General features: G+C 40.5%; 1 protein-coding gene across 1 annotated transcript in view; it reads right to left on the bottom strand.

Annotated features, from left to right (window-relative positions):
* Window positions 1-16,396, bottom strand: part of cdk17 (cyclin dependent kinase 17) — a 43,428-nt gene that overhangs the window by 21,196 nt on the left and 5,836 nt on the right. Inside the window, exon 2 of the mRNA XM_008401462.3 lies at window positions 2,908-3,052. Within this exon, the coding sequence (XP_008399684.1) occupies window positions 2,908-3,034 (127 nt within the window). The 5' untranslated portion in view covers window positions 3,035-3,052. The remainder of the gene's footprint in view (window positions 1-2,907; window positions 3,053-16,396) is intronic.

Raw genomic sequence — 16,396 nt, 5'->3', positions numbered from 1 at the left:
CCAGATGTTTCTCAAATACGCCGCATTGGAAACCCTTAATGTTAAAAAAAAATATGTTAACAAAAGTAAGCAAGTATCTACCCAAGTCAATTGGCATTTAAAGAGACATCTAATACAGTGACTTTGACATGCCAAATATGTTTCACAGACTGTCGATAAAAACACAGAAGCAAATTTAGAAAAAGGGGTAAGCTGCTTTGGTGTTTACTCACTTTAGCAATGCTAACGCTAAGCTACACCAGTAGAGTTCTGGATCATGTTTACTTTCTTTACTCTGAAACCAAGGTAGCCACTGTAACGCCCAAAATAAGTCTCAACAAGGACTAAATGTGGTTTAGTCTTTGATGTTATCTTTATTAGCAGCAGTAGCTAGCAGCTGTCCTAATTGTTCTGCTACTTAAAAGAAAAGAAACCAATGAAGGGAACACTGGCAGAAAATATTCTAAGTTTGTTCATGAAAGGTAACTTGACTTTGTTTTCTACAAAAACAGGACAGCAAAAAATGCTTGTAGACTTGTTGTGAATCTTTGATGTTATTAACTATGTTCAGTAGCAGCTAGCTTGATGAAAAATAATCAACGAAACATAAAATATGCTAAACATGTCTTATATTTTTATTAAACATGAAATATGTTTAACAACCTGTTCATAAACAAAAATATTAACACCATGCTACCGTTGAAAAGCAAGCTGGCTCCTTATGCCAGACTTTAGCTAGGCTAATGCTGAGTTAACCCTGTAGCATCTGTATTCATTTGGAACTTCAACTACAAACTTTGGTAAGCAAATGACCCAGCCAGGTTTTCTCTCAAGATTGGATGAACCGGCAGTTTCAACACTAAAATTCATACATTTTGTTTCATTTTGACTTATAAAAGTAAGTCTCAAGTCTGCAGATTATCCATCTGCTCCCACAAACCATCTGCTCCACGTCTGCTCTTTAAAACTTTATGTTCAAAGTCTCTGTCATGTTCCTACAAGCTAACCTTACATTTAACGCCATGCTGCCTTCAGGGGCAAAAACACAGGGGAATTACAAGATGAATGCACCTCATTTCTAAAGGTGGCACAAATCTTAAAAGTGAGATTTTTTTTAATGGAATTTCTGGATTTCAGTGGAGTAACTGTTCAGGTTCACTCTACTCTTAAGTATGAATTTATGCGTTTCTGTCCTTTTAGATGGTTTGAAATCACTGGTGCCCTGTTGGTCAAACATTTTGCTTCTGCTCAGCACTTAAATGGAATAGTTTAGCCTCGTACTGCTTTATGCAGCCCAAAGACGTGAAGATTGTATGGATTGACCCCCAACACCTGCTAAAGTGCCTCTAATTCATGTGGCTTCACTAGCTACAGCTCATTCTTAAACTCCGTTATTAGTGAGTCATTCTGAGCAGAAAGCGACATGGAAAAGGCTGAAAAGGCAAATGTGCTGAAAAAAATGGATGCTCGTCCATTTATTCTGAAAGCTGTCGATAAGTGGCAATAGACTGCTTTCATGTGTCAGTCAATCCAACGGCTTCCTGGCTGTGTGTAGCTGTGGTACCAAGCAGGACGTTATATAACTGTAAAGATTGAATAAAAGCGGGTCTTTCTGAACAGTGGGTGTCTGTTCCCTACAGATTTGCTGCTTTTTGTTTGAGTGGGCAGGCAATACCAATGTCTTCAGTCTGCTATTCCGTCACCTTGGTGAGGTAAGGAGCAGAGCACAAAGATGTGAATCATGTTTTATGATATAGGACGAGGTCAGGGTTTGGCTACGTTTGAGTTCAAGTGAATCAGGAAGAAAGTAATAAAAGACAACATAACATTGTCGGAAATCTCAGATACAAGACTCCCTCTGTGTGTATGCGTGTGTGTGTGTGTGTGTCTTGGTGAAGTAGCTCCATTCTGTTACATAACTTGATGCAGAGCGACTCGGTGCAAGCCGCTGCAGCTGCAACTGACTCGCTCACAGAGCCATCTTTCTTAATTCATGGACATCAGCGCTTCATAATCTCACCACCCCTGAGTGCCGTCAAGACCCAGAAAGCTCAGCAGAGAGCTGTTAAATATCTGCTGCTGACAGACGTGTGGAGGGAGAAGCTTCACTGCCGCTCCTCAGGCAACAGTTCACTGCTCGCTTCTCCTCAAACCATGGATTTGTTTTTATTATACCAACAATTCTAAAGGGCTAAAGGAAATAATACCAACATGTGTTTTTATGTTGAGGGCAATAGTGCGATTGGACACTTGAAAGTTTGTTAAGAGATTTTTTGGCAGGTTATCAATTTTCAGAAAGAAAATGTGCTGCCCTTTCTTTGGTAGAAGCAGTCATTTGGAATCCAAAAGGACATTAAGGAATTGCAAAATGTGTTACTGTGACAGACCTGTTAGACGCAAGTATAGCTAAACCTGTCACAATAAGTGATAAATCAATTGCATGATGATTTCCATTTGGATAACAGCTGATAAAGAAATGCTCTCCTTTGATGTCGTTGGAAAGCTGCCATTTTGAGAAAACCTGCAAACATTAGTAGCTAGTTTGAACTATCCGACACTTTTGCCTGTTTTTTTTTCTGTCTAAGCTGATTGGTGTATTTTTCTGAAGCACAATTAAGATTACAGAGACTTCACAATCCATTCCAACTATTGTTATTTTGTCCGTTTATTTTGGATATTTAAAATGTTTTCCGGTCCCAGTGTTATATATTCGACAGAAATGTACGTTTTGCGATCTTTAAGTGGGTGCACTCAAATCGTTATGCCATTATATTAGTTTAAAATGGTCTCCAAATGACAATATTGGTGTCTATCGCAATAATTTCAGGCACAATTTATCTGACAGGATGGCAACTCAGCAAAACCTGCATCCCACTTTAGGGACCAGAGTAAACGAGGCTTTACAGTGGATTGTCATCAGGTTGTTACCGTTGTCCTTTGTCCCACCGTCCTCGATGGTCATCTGCTCGGCCAGTTCGGACAGAGATTCGTCGATGGTCAGACTGGGCCGGAGAGTTAACGACAGGCGCTTCTTTATCCTCTTCATCTTCTCCATAGCAGGGCAGTTCACAGCCTGTCGGACACACACATACACACACACACAGTCAGTTTAAAGTGAAGAAGTCCAGTATTTTAGGGTAGTTTTGCTGAATGATGCGATACGCCAGACGGGGGATTACACAAGCACTGGCACGGTCCAAAATATCCCCACTCATGAATAACGGAACGCTGCTTTTAATCCAATATTCATTCACTTTGCAAATGCCTGAACAGAGCATGAATAAAGCATGAAGACAGCATAAATAAAGGAGGTGCATCACAGCCTGCAACATAGTCGTTTTTCACCTACACACACGTTCACGTGGGTACGTTGGGAGAAATTAAGATCTGATGAGGAGGGGCTGGCAGACCCAGCACCAAGGGTGTGTATGTGTGTATGTGTGTGTGCGTTGTGTGCAGTCCTCCAGGTCACAGGAAACACCTTGCTCAATCTGCTCCGAGCCGGTCCCTGCTCATTGCGTCACCCTCTGTTATTGCAATAGTGTGTCTTTGCACGATTATTCCGTGTGTGTGCGTGTGTGTGGGTGAAAAGGGCATTCGAGCACGGCTCGAGGAAACGGGGTGAGGAAGCAGCAGCCGAAACGTCCCGCCAGTCCCTTCTAAGCTGCGATGAGAAGCTAGCCGCCCCTCCGCCGGTACCGTCCGCCTCCATCGGGCTCTGTCAAGGTTGTTAGCTCACCTTGTACAAAAGGGACACCATCTGTGAGTCAACACACACACACCTGCAACAATTTGTCATTGATGACAGAACATGGCGAGAAGCTCTTAATGAATCAGCATCACAAGCTCACCGTCTTAAGCCATCTTAGTTTTATTTTGTCTTGATATCTTATATCTTATATCTTGTCTTGACATAAAATAATAAAAATAATAATAATCTTCAGTGGTTAAAGACATATTTTAGGATACATCAAGTCTCCACCAGCTCCAGATCATCGATAAAACCAACCCATTTGCTCTATTTATCATGAATAGCTTCATTTATGTTATTTTACTCCTTGGTATGAACAGAACACCATCATCAGCAAATGTTTGATTCATTCAACAGAGGAAGTGCAGGGTTCCTACATGGTTTTTATGACCAAATTTCAGTTTCCCTGGTACCAAATCAAAGTTGTAGTTCTCCATCCATTTCTGAACAATTTTACTAGTATAAATATGAAGGTTTCTACAGTGGTCAGTTGTATGTATGAGCGTGTTATTTGTCCGTTGTATGCATGTCGCTCCCCTATGGAAACCCATTTCCAAAGTCTAAAGTCAAAGTCTAGGAGATAGAAAGTCACACTGTTTCTCAAATGGGGCTCGTCGTTGGAGAAACTAGTATCTCATAAAAAATCATGTCTTTGAATCGCACAATTATGACTTAGAAAGTTGAAATGATCATTTTGCCCAATATAACTTAAAGCCAACATTGTGACTTTATATCTCTTAATTATGACTTTGAATCTCATAATTATGTCTACAAGACAAAATTGGGTCTTCCTCCTGGGTTTTTATTTTTTCTATGACAGAAATGGGCTTCCATACTCCTCCCTCACTAAACAAATATTTTTTTCAACAAATTATGTAAATTGTGGCTTTAAATGTCATCAATCGCTGTTTTTATTTAGTGTATTTTTTTCCAAACCAAATATCCACGCATTACATTTTTGAGTTTTGTCAAATGAAGAAATTTTATTTATTGTAAGTTTTTTTTTTATTCTTTTGCAGGACTATCAATTAGTGTGAAAAGAGTTTTTATGATGAAATCTATGTCTAATACATTGCAGTGGATGTTGAAATCATGAACTATGCTGAAAGACACCTAGGGATTTCCTTTAAAGAGAAATACTGTAAAGTTAGGTTTTACATAACCACATGCAGAAATTTTTTTTTTAACCATTTCAATCTGTTGGAAAATATTGTGTTCATCTGAAGATTTATCCTCACCCTGTTTCCTAATGATTTTCACCATCCTACTCGACAACATGTGTTAGTGACCACTGCTCCAGAGGAAATGCATCATGCTGACCCTGGTGGCCCCATGTGATGATAACTTCCAAAAAGCTTTCCAGGGAGGGAAAACAAGAAAGTGAAATAGTTTAAAGAGGCTGAAAAGTGCAGCTTGTAAAGATGAGGAAAAAAAAGTAAAATAACTGCATCCGAAAAAAAAAAAACAAAAAAAAAACTCGCACAATCAAATTCTTCCCGCCCGCCTCCCACCCCGTGCGTACACACTCAGTCTATGAGATAAGCGCTCTTTGTCCCCCAAACACAGAAGTGTAACAGAGCCGGGTTTTATCTCTGCACCAAACCAAAACAAAGGGACTCATGTGACATGTGTGTGTGTGTGTGTGTGTATCAAAACTGGCACATATGAATGATGCATCTGCATGCAGGCAGGGAATTGATTTCAGCATGAAAAGGATCAGAAGCAACCCACCAGTGGAGGTAGAAGCGCTGAGGGGAACGCTGCCCCCCACCACCAACACACTTTCGCTTTTCATCATCAGCAGCATCTCCAGATATTCACACACACACACACACACACACACTCGTTTTGACCCACATTCCCAACATCCCCCATTCCTTTGGATGCCTCCCAAGTGCACCCCGGGTAGTCTGGAGGAGAGGACTTCAAAGGACGAGAAGGTGGGCCGAGGGTTGCCGGGGACGAGGTCTAATTACTCGCTTAATTATGATCCACTCTGCAATCTTTCTACCATGCCTTCGTCTCACCCCCTCCACTTTGTTTTGTAACTCCTAAAATCAGGGTGAGGTAATGAAATGGAAAATGTGGCTTTTTTAAATTCAATCCTGGAGATGAGGCTGAAAGTGACTGAGTAGGAGGAGGAAGAGTGTGAAAAGATGGGCGAAGAAGAACAGAGAGAGGGGGAGAAAGAGAAATAGAGAGAAAATGTGAGTTTATTTCAGAAAGCAGAGCCATAATGGAGTCTTTGTGTTTGGTTAAGAGCCATGAAATCAGCAGAGTGAGGGCAGGCATGTACAGTACTGCTGGGGGACGGGACATGCTCAGGCCCCAGCAGTCCGACTCCATGTTTAAAGAGATTTCAGGAGCTGAATTCTGCGTTTATGAGAAGTTTGGTTGAGAGACGGAAAATGACGGAAGTTCTGGCATTTAATGAATAAGAGGGGCGAAAAAAATCTGATGGACCTCAGTTAAAATCAGCCAACAACGCCAACTTCAGGTTGATTGGCTGGTCCAGATCTGTTGTTCAGATCAGGTTGTATTCATGCAGGTAGTTCCCTCTTCATTTATGAATCATCTACTATGAATCATTTCCCATAACATATGTAAGAAAATATCAGTAGCCATGGACTTTGGTACAATGGAAACGTACCTATGCAACGACCCAACTGACACAACAAGATGATGAAAGATATCGGGTTCATGGAAAAACTTCCCATTTTATATTTTATAGCTATAATTTGAATTGAAGTTGGCACTTTAGCACTAGGTAAAAACAGTATTAGTGAAGCACAACAGCATTAGCTAATGCTAAATACCATATTGGTATTGCGCTTTAGCATTAACTAATGCTCAATACTGTGTTGGTGTAGAGCTTTAGCATTAGTGGAACTAATGTTTATGACTAGTGCTTTAGGGCTAGCCAACCTTTTTTTTTTCATTTTGGGTTTTAAGCTATCCACCAAATGTCAGACCAGGTGCATGGTCTGACATTTCTGATTGTAGTTGATTTTCTTTCTATCAAATTAAATTGGTGTAAACTTCATTGTAATTTAATTTAAATGATCAAAAGGTGCTCAGGATTCCTGATAATGGTGCACAGATAAGTCGTCCCCAAGTTCCTTGATTTTGGGAGGCTGGCCATCGACTGATACTTGCATGCAAAACAAATCTTACCCTTATCTGCAAAGGTCTGAAATTCAGTCCCTTTTGCTCTGCTATGACAGAGGACTGACTGACAGACCCGTCCACCAGGTCACATATGTGGTTAACAACAGTCACCTTACTGTTGCCAAATTAACAACTTTGTTGCTATATTTAGCAGCTTTTCAGGCAAAGAAATCTGCGATTGGCCTAAGCATCGATGGGGTTCATAGAACTCATGGCACCATTTAAGGGGAAAGAAACAGGCTGGTTAAAAATACATGACTTCAACAAAGAAAAACACATCTGTTTTTGTGCTCAGTATACATTACAAAGATAATACGTTTGAGCAGATGCAGTTTTTCTCATCCTAAATCAGATGGACATGTCCCCTTTAAATAGCTCAGAGAGCTACAGATGTTTATTCTGACAGAATCAGAGCAGGAACAATGAACAGAGCGGAGTCGACCCGTCGCCAGCAACACCATCCCCTAGTATAAAGAAACCTAGCAGCTAACGATGTTAAGAACCGCTGCTTAAAATAGGCACTCATATGAGAATCACAACCGGTTTAAAATAGATGAAATCATCTCCATCTTTTAGAAGGACGAGACAAAACCGGGCCCAAGAGAAAAAATTATTTCACGTGTTAAAGAGACCCATTAATCAATGCCACGGTTTTATTCACGCTTACATTAGCCATGAGGCTATTCAGCCATTAAAACTTTTATGTCAGACTTGATTTGGATCAGTTTTGTTGCAACAACTATGTTTTTAAAGCCAGTTTACATAAAAGATGATTGGCTGTTTACATAAAAGATGATTGGCTGAACTCAAAAAGCAATCACACCACTCTGCTTAAATCCATCCATCCATTTCCTAACACCCTTGTCCCTTAGTGGGGTTGGGAGGTGCTGGTGCCGATATCCAGCTAACGTTCCGGGCGAGAGGCGGGGTCACCCTGGACAGGTCGCCAGTCTGTCACAGGGCAACACAGGACAAATAACCATGCACACACACACTCACACCTAGGGGCAATTTAGAGAGGCCAATTAACCTGACAGTCATGTTACTCCGCTTAAATATTTCTCCTAATATGAACTATTTACTAGAGGTCAGTTTGACATCAGTGACACCAGCCACCAAGCATCTGAGTTATGCAAATGTAGTTTATACATTTGTTTGATGTATAAACATCAAACAAATGTTTAATCATTAATATTAATAATATTATTAATAATAATAATAATAATAATAATAATAATAATAATAATAAAAAAGAAGTTATTCTTTCTTTTATTTATTTATTTCATTGAATTCTAGAACAAAAAGAGAATTGTCTTTCAATCTGTAAGACCACTTTTAGGAGTGCTAACTGTGCTAGGTTAGCATTAGCTAACCTCATGGTGGCAGCATGCTGGAGAAGCTCTGTTTTGCTACTTCTGATTTGTTCTGTTTATTGACTTTTGTTAATTTTCATCATCTCTGCTGGCCAGAATTTTTTTTTTCATGACAGTCTTCAGTTAGAGGCTTTTTCGGATTTATTGCAAGACTGGCTGCAATATGCAAAGTTCCTAATTTGCACTTTGAACATCTATTTGACTCGTTACTGTTTTGCATTACAATATATTTTTAAATGATTAAATATCTATTAATAACCGTTCTATTCTCTTGAGAGGGATAATAATAGCTGCATGTGAAAGACATAAGGTGTTGATGTGAAAAGATCGAGTAGGACAGACATTTTTCACATTGAACCATAGAACCACACCGATCCGGTCATATACGGGATCAAATATTTTTACATTTCTCCTGTTCCATCTACGGCTCACCTGATTCTCCACATTGGTTTCACAATATTTGCAAATTATGTAATCCTTCAAATGTCCACAAATCCTGACCGTTTCCTCCCACCCTCGCAGCCTGTTCACTGCCTACACTGTATGGAGAGCAGAACATCAACCCATGGAATCCAAGGGACCCAGCTGAAAAAGTAAAGCTCAGCTAAAAAAGAATTTACAGAAAAAAAACAAAACAACGGAACCCACATAGGTGGTGTAATAACAGCCAAGATAGCTGAGGGTGATGATGATGGTGCCTCAGGTTAACATCAGTCAGCCCTGTGATGTGATGATCACAGCGGTGCACACACACCCTGGAGTCTCCCTGCTATATGTTACAATCAAAGCACCACTACGTCCAACACAAAGACTTCAAACAGACTGCAGGGGTCTCACCTTCCTACAGCCTAACTGCTTTCTGCTTAGTGCAGCACAGGAAAAGTCTCAGAAAATGTCAATATAATTTCTCTGTTTCTCATTACAGAAACTAAGTAAATTAATTACATTGGTGTTTGTCTACAGAGTCCCATCTAAACACATGAAGATTATAATTTTAGTGACAGAATGTGCAACTTTTGCAAAGCACGGTGAAGGAATCCTGATCAACAGGCCTAAAATGGCAGCTGGATCTTTGCCGCCGTCTTCGGCCTCCGAGCGCCCATTCCATCCAAACCCAGCTGAGTACAGTCACAAGTACGTGTTTGTGCAAAGAACATGCACAAACAGAACATCAGTGCCACTGCCCAGCGCAGTGGGCGCTTTCCACTGAAAGACCCTTTGTTTGGGTCAGGAGGAAACCAAACGAGGAGCTGCAGCATGACTGAGCCAGAGGGGTGAGCTGGAATGACCCCCACAGAAAGCCTGATGTGCTCACATCGATAGGAAAACCTCCAGTGAGACAAAGGGTGAAAACGTGTCTGTGGGTGAGAACGCGAGGGAGGAGAGGAAGAAGAAGAAACGAGCAGTGTGAAAATGTCCGAGGAGAGAGTTCTGGACAAGAAGTGAAAGTGAACGAAACAAAGTTTTTACATTATAAGCAGCAGAATCGAGCACGTGTCGGGTTATCCTGCTGACGTGATGATCAATCAGGACGCCTCAGCTTGTTGAGAAAACTAACAATGAAAAAAATAAAACCAACTCCCATGTAACGAATATGTTTGTTAAGCTTTGCAGGTGTGTAATAACCTCTTCATATCTGCCTTACTTTTCGGTAGCGTTGGTATAGCTCATCATGATGCCACTGATTTTTTTTCCTGCAGCTCTCACACTTTTTATTCTGCACATGTGCATCACTGCAACAGTATTTACATAACCACTTCCCAAATAGTGCATAGAGAACCAATAAAAACTTGATCTCATGCAACGTTATGCAAACACTGTCTGCGCTGATGAAGATTTATTAAAGTGAAACTGACAGCATGACCTACTTTCTGATTAACTTAACTAATAATTATAGCTTTGAAATTCATTTCCAATTAGGCCAACATATATATGTGGTGGTAAGGTTATTGCAAAACTAAAACCCCAACCTGACTAAGGGTCGGTGCTTATGAAAAATATGTTATGAGAAGAATTTTGATTTATCGTTGTCACAATAGATTTCAGTTCATGTTTATACTGACTAAAATATTAGTTTTAATATTTCCTCCCTTATTTCTTAATCCCAATTTGCATCATTATTCACAGTTGTACTGACAAATATTGTGATAAAATCCTAAGTTCATATTGCCCACTGCTTGTCCTGACAGTGATGAACATACAGACAAACTTGATGTTCCACAATTCTTCACTTTTGCTTCCACATGACAGGCTTTTCAATAAACCAACTAAATGGCATAATGGGAAGAAACTAAGGTGATGGCAAGATTTTTTAGATTTAGAATTATAAATCTGAGATGACCAATTGTAGTCCAAACTCATAACACAGCTAAGCAGGTCACCAACACAAAGGATTCTAAAACTTCACATAAATGTGACGAACTGCATCACTATCTCTCATTATGGAAGTGTAATTTGCAGGAAGGATAGACTCCTAGTTGTTATAAACACTGGTGCCAAGTCTTGAAGTTGTTGTTGGAACACAGAGGAAGACATTGAAATAAAAAAAAGAAAAAAGGACCAATGTGAACGACGGTTTTCCAGAAAACCGAGTTTAAAGTGTGGCTGAGGTCAGCCTCCAGGAGGAAAGCTGGTGCCATTTTACAAAGCAAAGACACAGTTTGTGGGGGTGGGCACGTCCAAGTGATCCAACTGTGGGGAGCCCTGGGGTAGACCCAGAACAGGAGGGCTTTTATGCCCCATTTGGCACTGGCATCCTCTAGGAAACCCTGTAGGGGAGGCTGCTGAGCAAATGATACAGAGAGAACCATTTTTTAAAAGCAGCAAATTACTTCCAAAGTATTATCTGTTGGGTTTACATCAATGCCTCCAAAACTTGGCATATCAAAACAGGACAAGCTGCCATGAAAACAAAGAACATAGATCAGAAGGATTAATGAAGAAATGTTGCCTTCAGGTAAGGAAGTTGCAGCATTTCTCATATTCTGCACATGCAAACAAACAAATGCACATGGTGCATCATTACAGCACCGATCTATTGCCACATGATGAAAGACCGCAGGCCGCAGCCACACAGAGAACTCAGCTGACAGGAAAGGTTTGACTCTACGCCCAGACGCTCCGGTTGCTGCAAGAAGAAGCTGAGGCTTGAGACTGAAACACTCAAGAGATATACGTACAGTGTATGAGTGTGTGTGTGAGCCGGGGGGAGAAGCTTGAGGTCACACCAAAGGCAACAGACTTTATTCATCCTCCAATTACAAAACAGAGTTCACGTGCAGGAGATCTGATCCTCTTATCATGTCTTCACGCCGGCTATAATCATACACAGAGTTAGGAGGAGGCCAAGCGCTCATCGGAGAGCCGGGTGCTCTGCTGTTTCACAGGTAACACCACGCTGTCCGCATCATCAGGAAAGAGGCACACTGTGGCTAAGCAAACACGGCTAAAGAAAGGAATGCAAACGTTTAGTCGCTCAGAGTGATCATCCTGCAGCTTCGCCTCACACAGGATGTTTGCATGTGTCGGTTCACGGCTCTGATTTAAAGACCACAGTTTAGTTTTTGCGGTTCGCTCTAGTCGACTTCTTCGCACCGCAGCGCTTCTACAGCAAACCAATAGTGAGAGTACGGTGTGAATATTATTATGAATTGGGGTGCACCAATTTATTTGTGCCCATTACCTTAATTTTGGGAGATCGGTGATTGGCCGATTTTTACATGTGAAGCTGCTCTTATCCACCGCACTGATGTTATCAACCTCGGCAAAGGTCTAAAAGTCAACCACTGTGCTTTTATTTCACCTGGGTGACGCAGCTCCTCTTCAGAGCTGCAGTTTCAAGCTTCTGAGCTTCTGCCTCGCAGAGCAGCCCTCCCCTGCGACTCCTCCACTCAGCTCCTTCAGACCAGCCAGAAGCAATTTAACAAACACTTGGTAAAACTGTGCATCAGCTGAGCTCATAAAATGAGCTACTTCTCAATGCAACACTGGTAAAAACTTTGCTAAAGGCGGAGTTTGAGAAAGAACAGAAGTTTTTAAAGAGACAGAGGTCCAATTTAAAGGCATTAAGTAAAATTGGTTTCAAGTCATATTTGGTATATACAGCGTAAACTAAATTTCGAAGTCAAAGTAATATTTGGTTAACAATTAACTGTTAACAAAAGTTACAGTAACTTCATCGTGCTTTAAAATTTTTGATATTATTTGATTTCAAATTTATCGTCAGCGTTTTTACTGAGCAAGTTTCAAATAACTCCAATGAAAGAAATTAAAGTAAAACAAACCTGCTATTGTCCTTCACTGTACAGCAGGGCCAGCCAGGAAACTTTAATAACTGCAGTGTGTTTTTGTAAGGTTCTGTCAGGAGGAATGGATCAGAACTCCAGCAAACTAGTGTGATCTCAAATGGAAAAGTTGGGTCTGATTTAGCTTCAGACATTGAGGGAAAAAAATGTCTCTATGCGGTGTACGTAAACTTCTGGTTTCCATTGTAAATTAAAAAAAAGATTCATCTGGAATCCAGCTGCAGACAGACATCTGTAAGTTTTAAGCTCACAAGGTTCCATCCAGTGACCCGGCCGGTCAGACAGTCAGATGTCAGAACCGCCTTAAACATCCGTTTAACCACGGCCCTCTTTGGTGGGGAAGTAGCGACTGGGGGGAAAAGGCTGAGTCGGCTATTTTCAGTTTTGGTGATGTATTTACAGAAAAATAAAATCAAAACCAAGAACAAGAGTAAGCACAAGAGACAGAAAAGGGGCGTCTGAAAGAAAAATAATGTAGTAAAGATTTTTATGAATTATTTACTTTACAACAGCAAAGCTAAAATTCATTTGGTACTGGTTGTTTTGGAAAGTTTACCAAACCAGCCTAACTTGTAGAGGAAAGCATGTCTTATTCAATTCATACAATGTGCCTATTTATATAAAACTACAATGTGGCAGTGATTAATTAAAACTGCAGGTCAAAGACTTCAAAAAACATAGGAGATGATGGACATGAACTCGGATCCTTCAGGAAGGTCAAAGTCTTTTATGTTGGTGTCCAGTTTGCAATAAAATGTCATTTCCAACTAAATGATGAAGTGGCTTTTTTATGGTGCTTATTAATCGCTGAGCGCATTTCTTTTTGTTACCAAAGCTAGCCAAAACAGCTGCAGCAGGCCAAAATGATAAACCTGACTTCTGTGGTCTCTACATTCTATGGTTGTCTGGGCCGTTTCTTTAAAGCTCACCGAACTGAACAGAGTGTTCACATTTCATGTCAAGATGGATTTTAGGAGGTCAAGGCAGTAAAAAAAATCCTTACCGGTATCTACACTAAGGGTGTTTTCCTTTGGTTAGTGAGGAAAACATTCCACCTGTTGTTAACCAACCATAAGCATTTCCATCTTCTCCGGACGGTTTGTTCCTTGATTTTTGTCTTGTCTCCACGTACATCAGATTACCGAGAGTTAACGAGACGCTTCCGGCCTGGTCCGTCCGCCGCTCACGTACACACGGCTGGATGAGAGCAACATCCAGGAATGTGTGTTTTCCTGTCTAGATGTGTGGCTGGTAGCTGGAAAACACCAGACAACACATTCCAAAGGAGAGAGCTGCACTCAAACAACCAAACTAAACGTATGTAAGGTGACTAATGTCCAATTATCAAATTTTTTAGAATAATCGGTTACTTAAAGAAACGGCAGCTGCAGCTCTGCTTTATAGCCACCACTGCCGTCATTTGGACTGTTTTATCATTTCATGTAAAAAGTCAGTTTTTTACTGCAGATTTCTTTTAAACGGAGTACACCATATATGTATACATGTACTTTAGTTAAAAAATGGATCTCTTTAATATTTACCTTTGATTTGCTGCTTGTACACTTGAATTTCCCCACTATGTTAAAGTAAAGAACATTTAGTTTCTATTCTATTCAGATGTGGGTTTAAACTAACTTAATAGAGTTGTCTAGAAAGCACAAGAAGTCTAACAATGTTGGCCTCGTCATTGTTCTGTTTTCTTGTCATCATTCAGCGCATCAATAAAACCTACTGATCAAACCTTGTACAGGATTTTCTTCTGCTTTTGTAGAATAAATGCAATTGTAAACAATTTTTTATGGCCATTTCCATGGAAATAGTAAGAGTTCAGTGTAATTTCATCAGGGTGGGTAATAATTCTGACCTTAAATGAACATCTTCTGCGCCTGCAGGTCACTGCGGGGCAGCAGATTGTTCACGCATCAGCGCTTGCAGTGTGAACGTAGCTTTGGCTAGTCAAAGCAAAAGGTCACCAAAAGCTGATTCAATAATTCTTCATCAAGTCTGTGTAGTTAGGACGTTTTCAGGATTTGTTGAAAAAGTACACAACAAATCAATGGAGAGTTTGATTATTGAATGATGAGCTGCAACTGGCTCCAACACTGCGGTGAGAAAAAGCCATTGTTTCCTGTGAACTTTCAATGCACTTTATTGGCTCCGATTGTAGATAACGCCTGTCTGAGAGGTGATGATTAGCCCAGCGGGAGGAGAGGCGCGGGGGGGAGAGGGGCTGTAATTACATGTTCCTTTTTGGAGCTTAAAAAAGAAACTGAGCAGGCAGAGGCACGGCCAAGAGACGGCCGGTTCCGCCAGCTGATCTTCAGAGGAGTGGGAGATGTGTAGACCAATATGTAAGCACAGCTGACTTCAATCCAACAGCCGGCAGAATCTGCTCCGTTGTTGCAGAGAGATGAGAAGTGGTGGAGAGAAAAGGTCTGAGCGAAGCGGGCAGATGGTGAGAGTCGTGTTGGACGGGGTGTACTCGGGAACAGGATGACGCCTACAGCTGACTGTGCTTGGCGCCGATGCTCTGCTGCTTCCATCATGTTACAGAAAGGTACCAATTATAGCCGCCGTGTCTATCTGACACGGAAACATCTCCATCAAATGATTGTTTTGTTAGTTGAGTGTTTTACAAATACAGCTACTGTCAAATTAGCAACCTGGCTGGCAAGCTTTGACTTAAAGCTTAGCTGCCAAATATGAGATGTGGACTCGATCTGTGTGAGTTCAGACTGCTGGAAACTGGGGAACAAACCGTAACTAACAGCTTTGATGCTTTAGAGTTCAGTTATAAGCAAAGTATTAAGAAACTATGTTACCTTCAGTTATTATAAAACTGTTGTATAAAATAAGACATAAAAGATATTTTACTTTTTGATTTAACACCTTGACATTGGGTCTCTGTCTCTTTAAGAAACTCTTGTTCTTTCTGACACTCCACTTTCAGGAAGTCATCACAAAATGGCTCCCATTAACCCTTTAACAATGTTTTTAATCAGCGTTGCACTGAGAAGTAGCTCCTATAATGAGGTCAGCAGATGAACAGTTCCACCAGATGTTTGCTAATTGCTGCTGGCTAGTCTGAAGGAGTCATGGAGAGGTGCTCTGTAAGGTGGAAGGTCGTATGCTTGGAAATTGAAGCTCCTTGAAGGTGGTGTTACGTCCACCCAGGTGTTTTGAATAGCTGAATGGTCACCATGGAGATTAAAGGATTTCTCAAAACAAGGCAACATGCCAAGTATGTTTTTCACCCTATAAAAATTTGCTCTTTTCTACTTTGTTTCATTAAATATTGCATCTTTAAATTTATTGCTGAGCAGCTAAACAGAAAAGATTTCTAAAAAAAATTGTTTGGTGTTTTTAATTGGTAGGACACATGATTCCTCCAAGTACCTTTAACTTGTGAATTTGGCTTTCTGTGCAAAAGTTTGGACACCATTGCTATTTGCAGTGTTTGCGAGCTCTCTGCAATACAGCCAAATTAAAATATCAATCTATAATGTCTCATCTACAGATTTAAAAAATGCATTTAACATGTCATATAAAAAAATCAGCTTGATGGCCTTTTCATTTCCACTGAGATTTGGGGCTGTTTGCTCCAAATCAGTCTGACCTTTAATCATAACTTGACTGTCGGTTCATAGAACTGGCTGTACTGAAGTAGGAGGTCACCTTTAAGTTCTGGGGTAAGGTGGTCGGATATTAAAATTCCTTCAAGTAAATTTCATTTCAATTAATCAGCGCTTTGTCATTAGATTTTAGAAATGAGTCCAATCTGAAGTGAGTACTGCCAAAAGAACTGGCAGGTTAGAGGTCAG

Source organism: Poecilia reticulata, chromosome 23 (genome assembly GCF_904066995.2).
Source record: "Poecilia reticulata chromosome 23, P_reticulata-male-v2, whole genome shotgun sequence".
NCBI classification, from domain to species: domain Eukaryota; kingdom Metazoa; phylum Chordata; class Actinopteri; order Cyprinodontiformes; family Poeciliidae; genus Poecilia; species Poecilia reticulata.
This window is presented reverse-complemented; position numbering and strand designations above follow the sequence as displayed.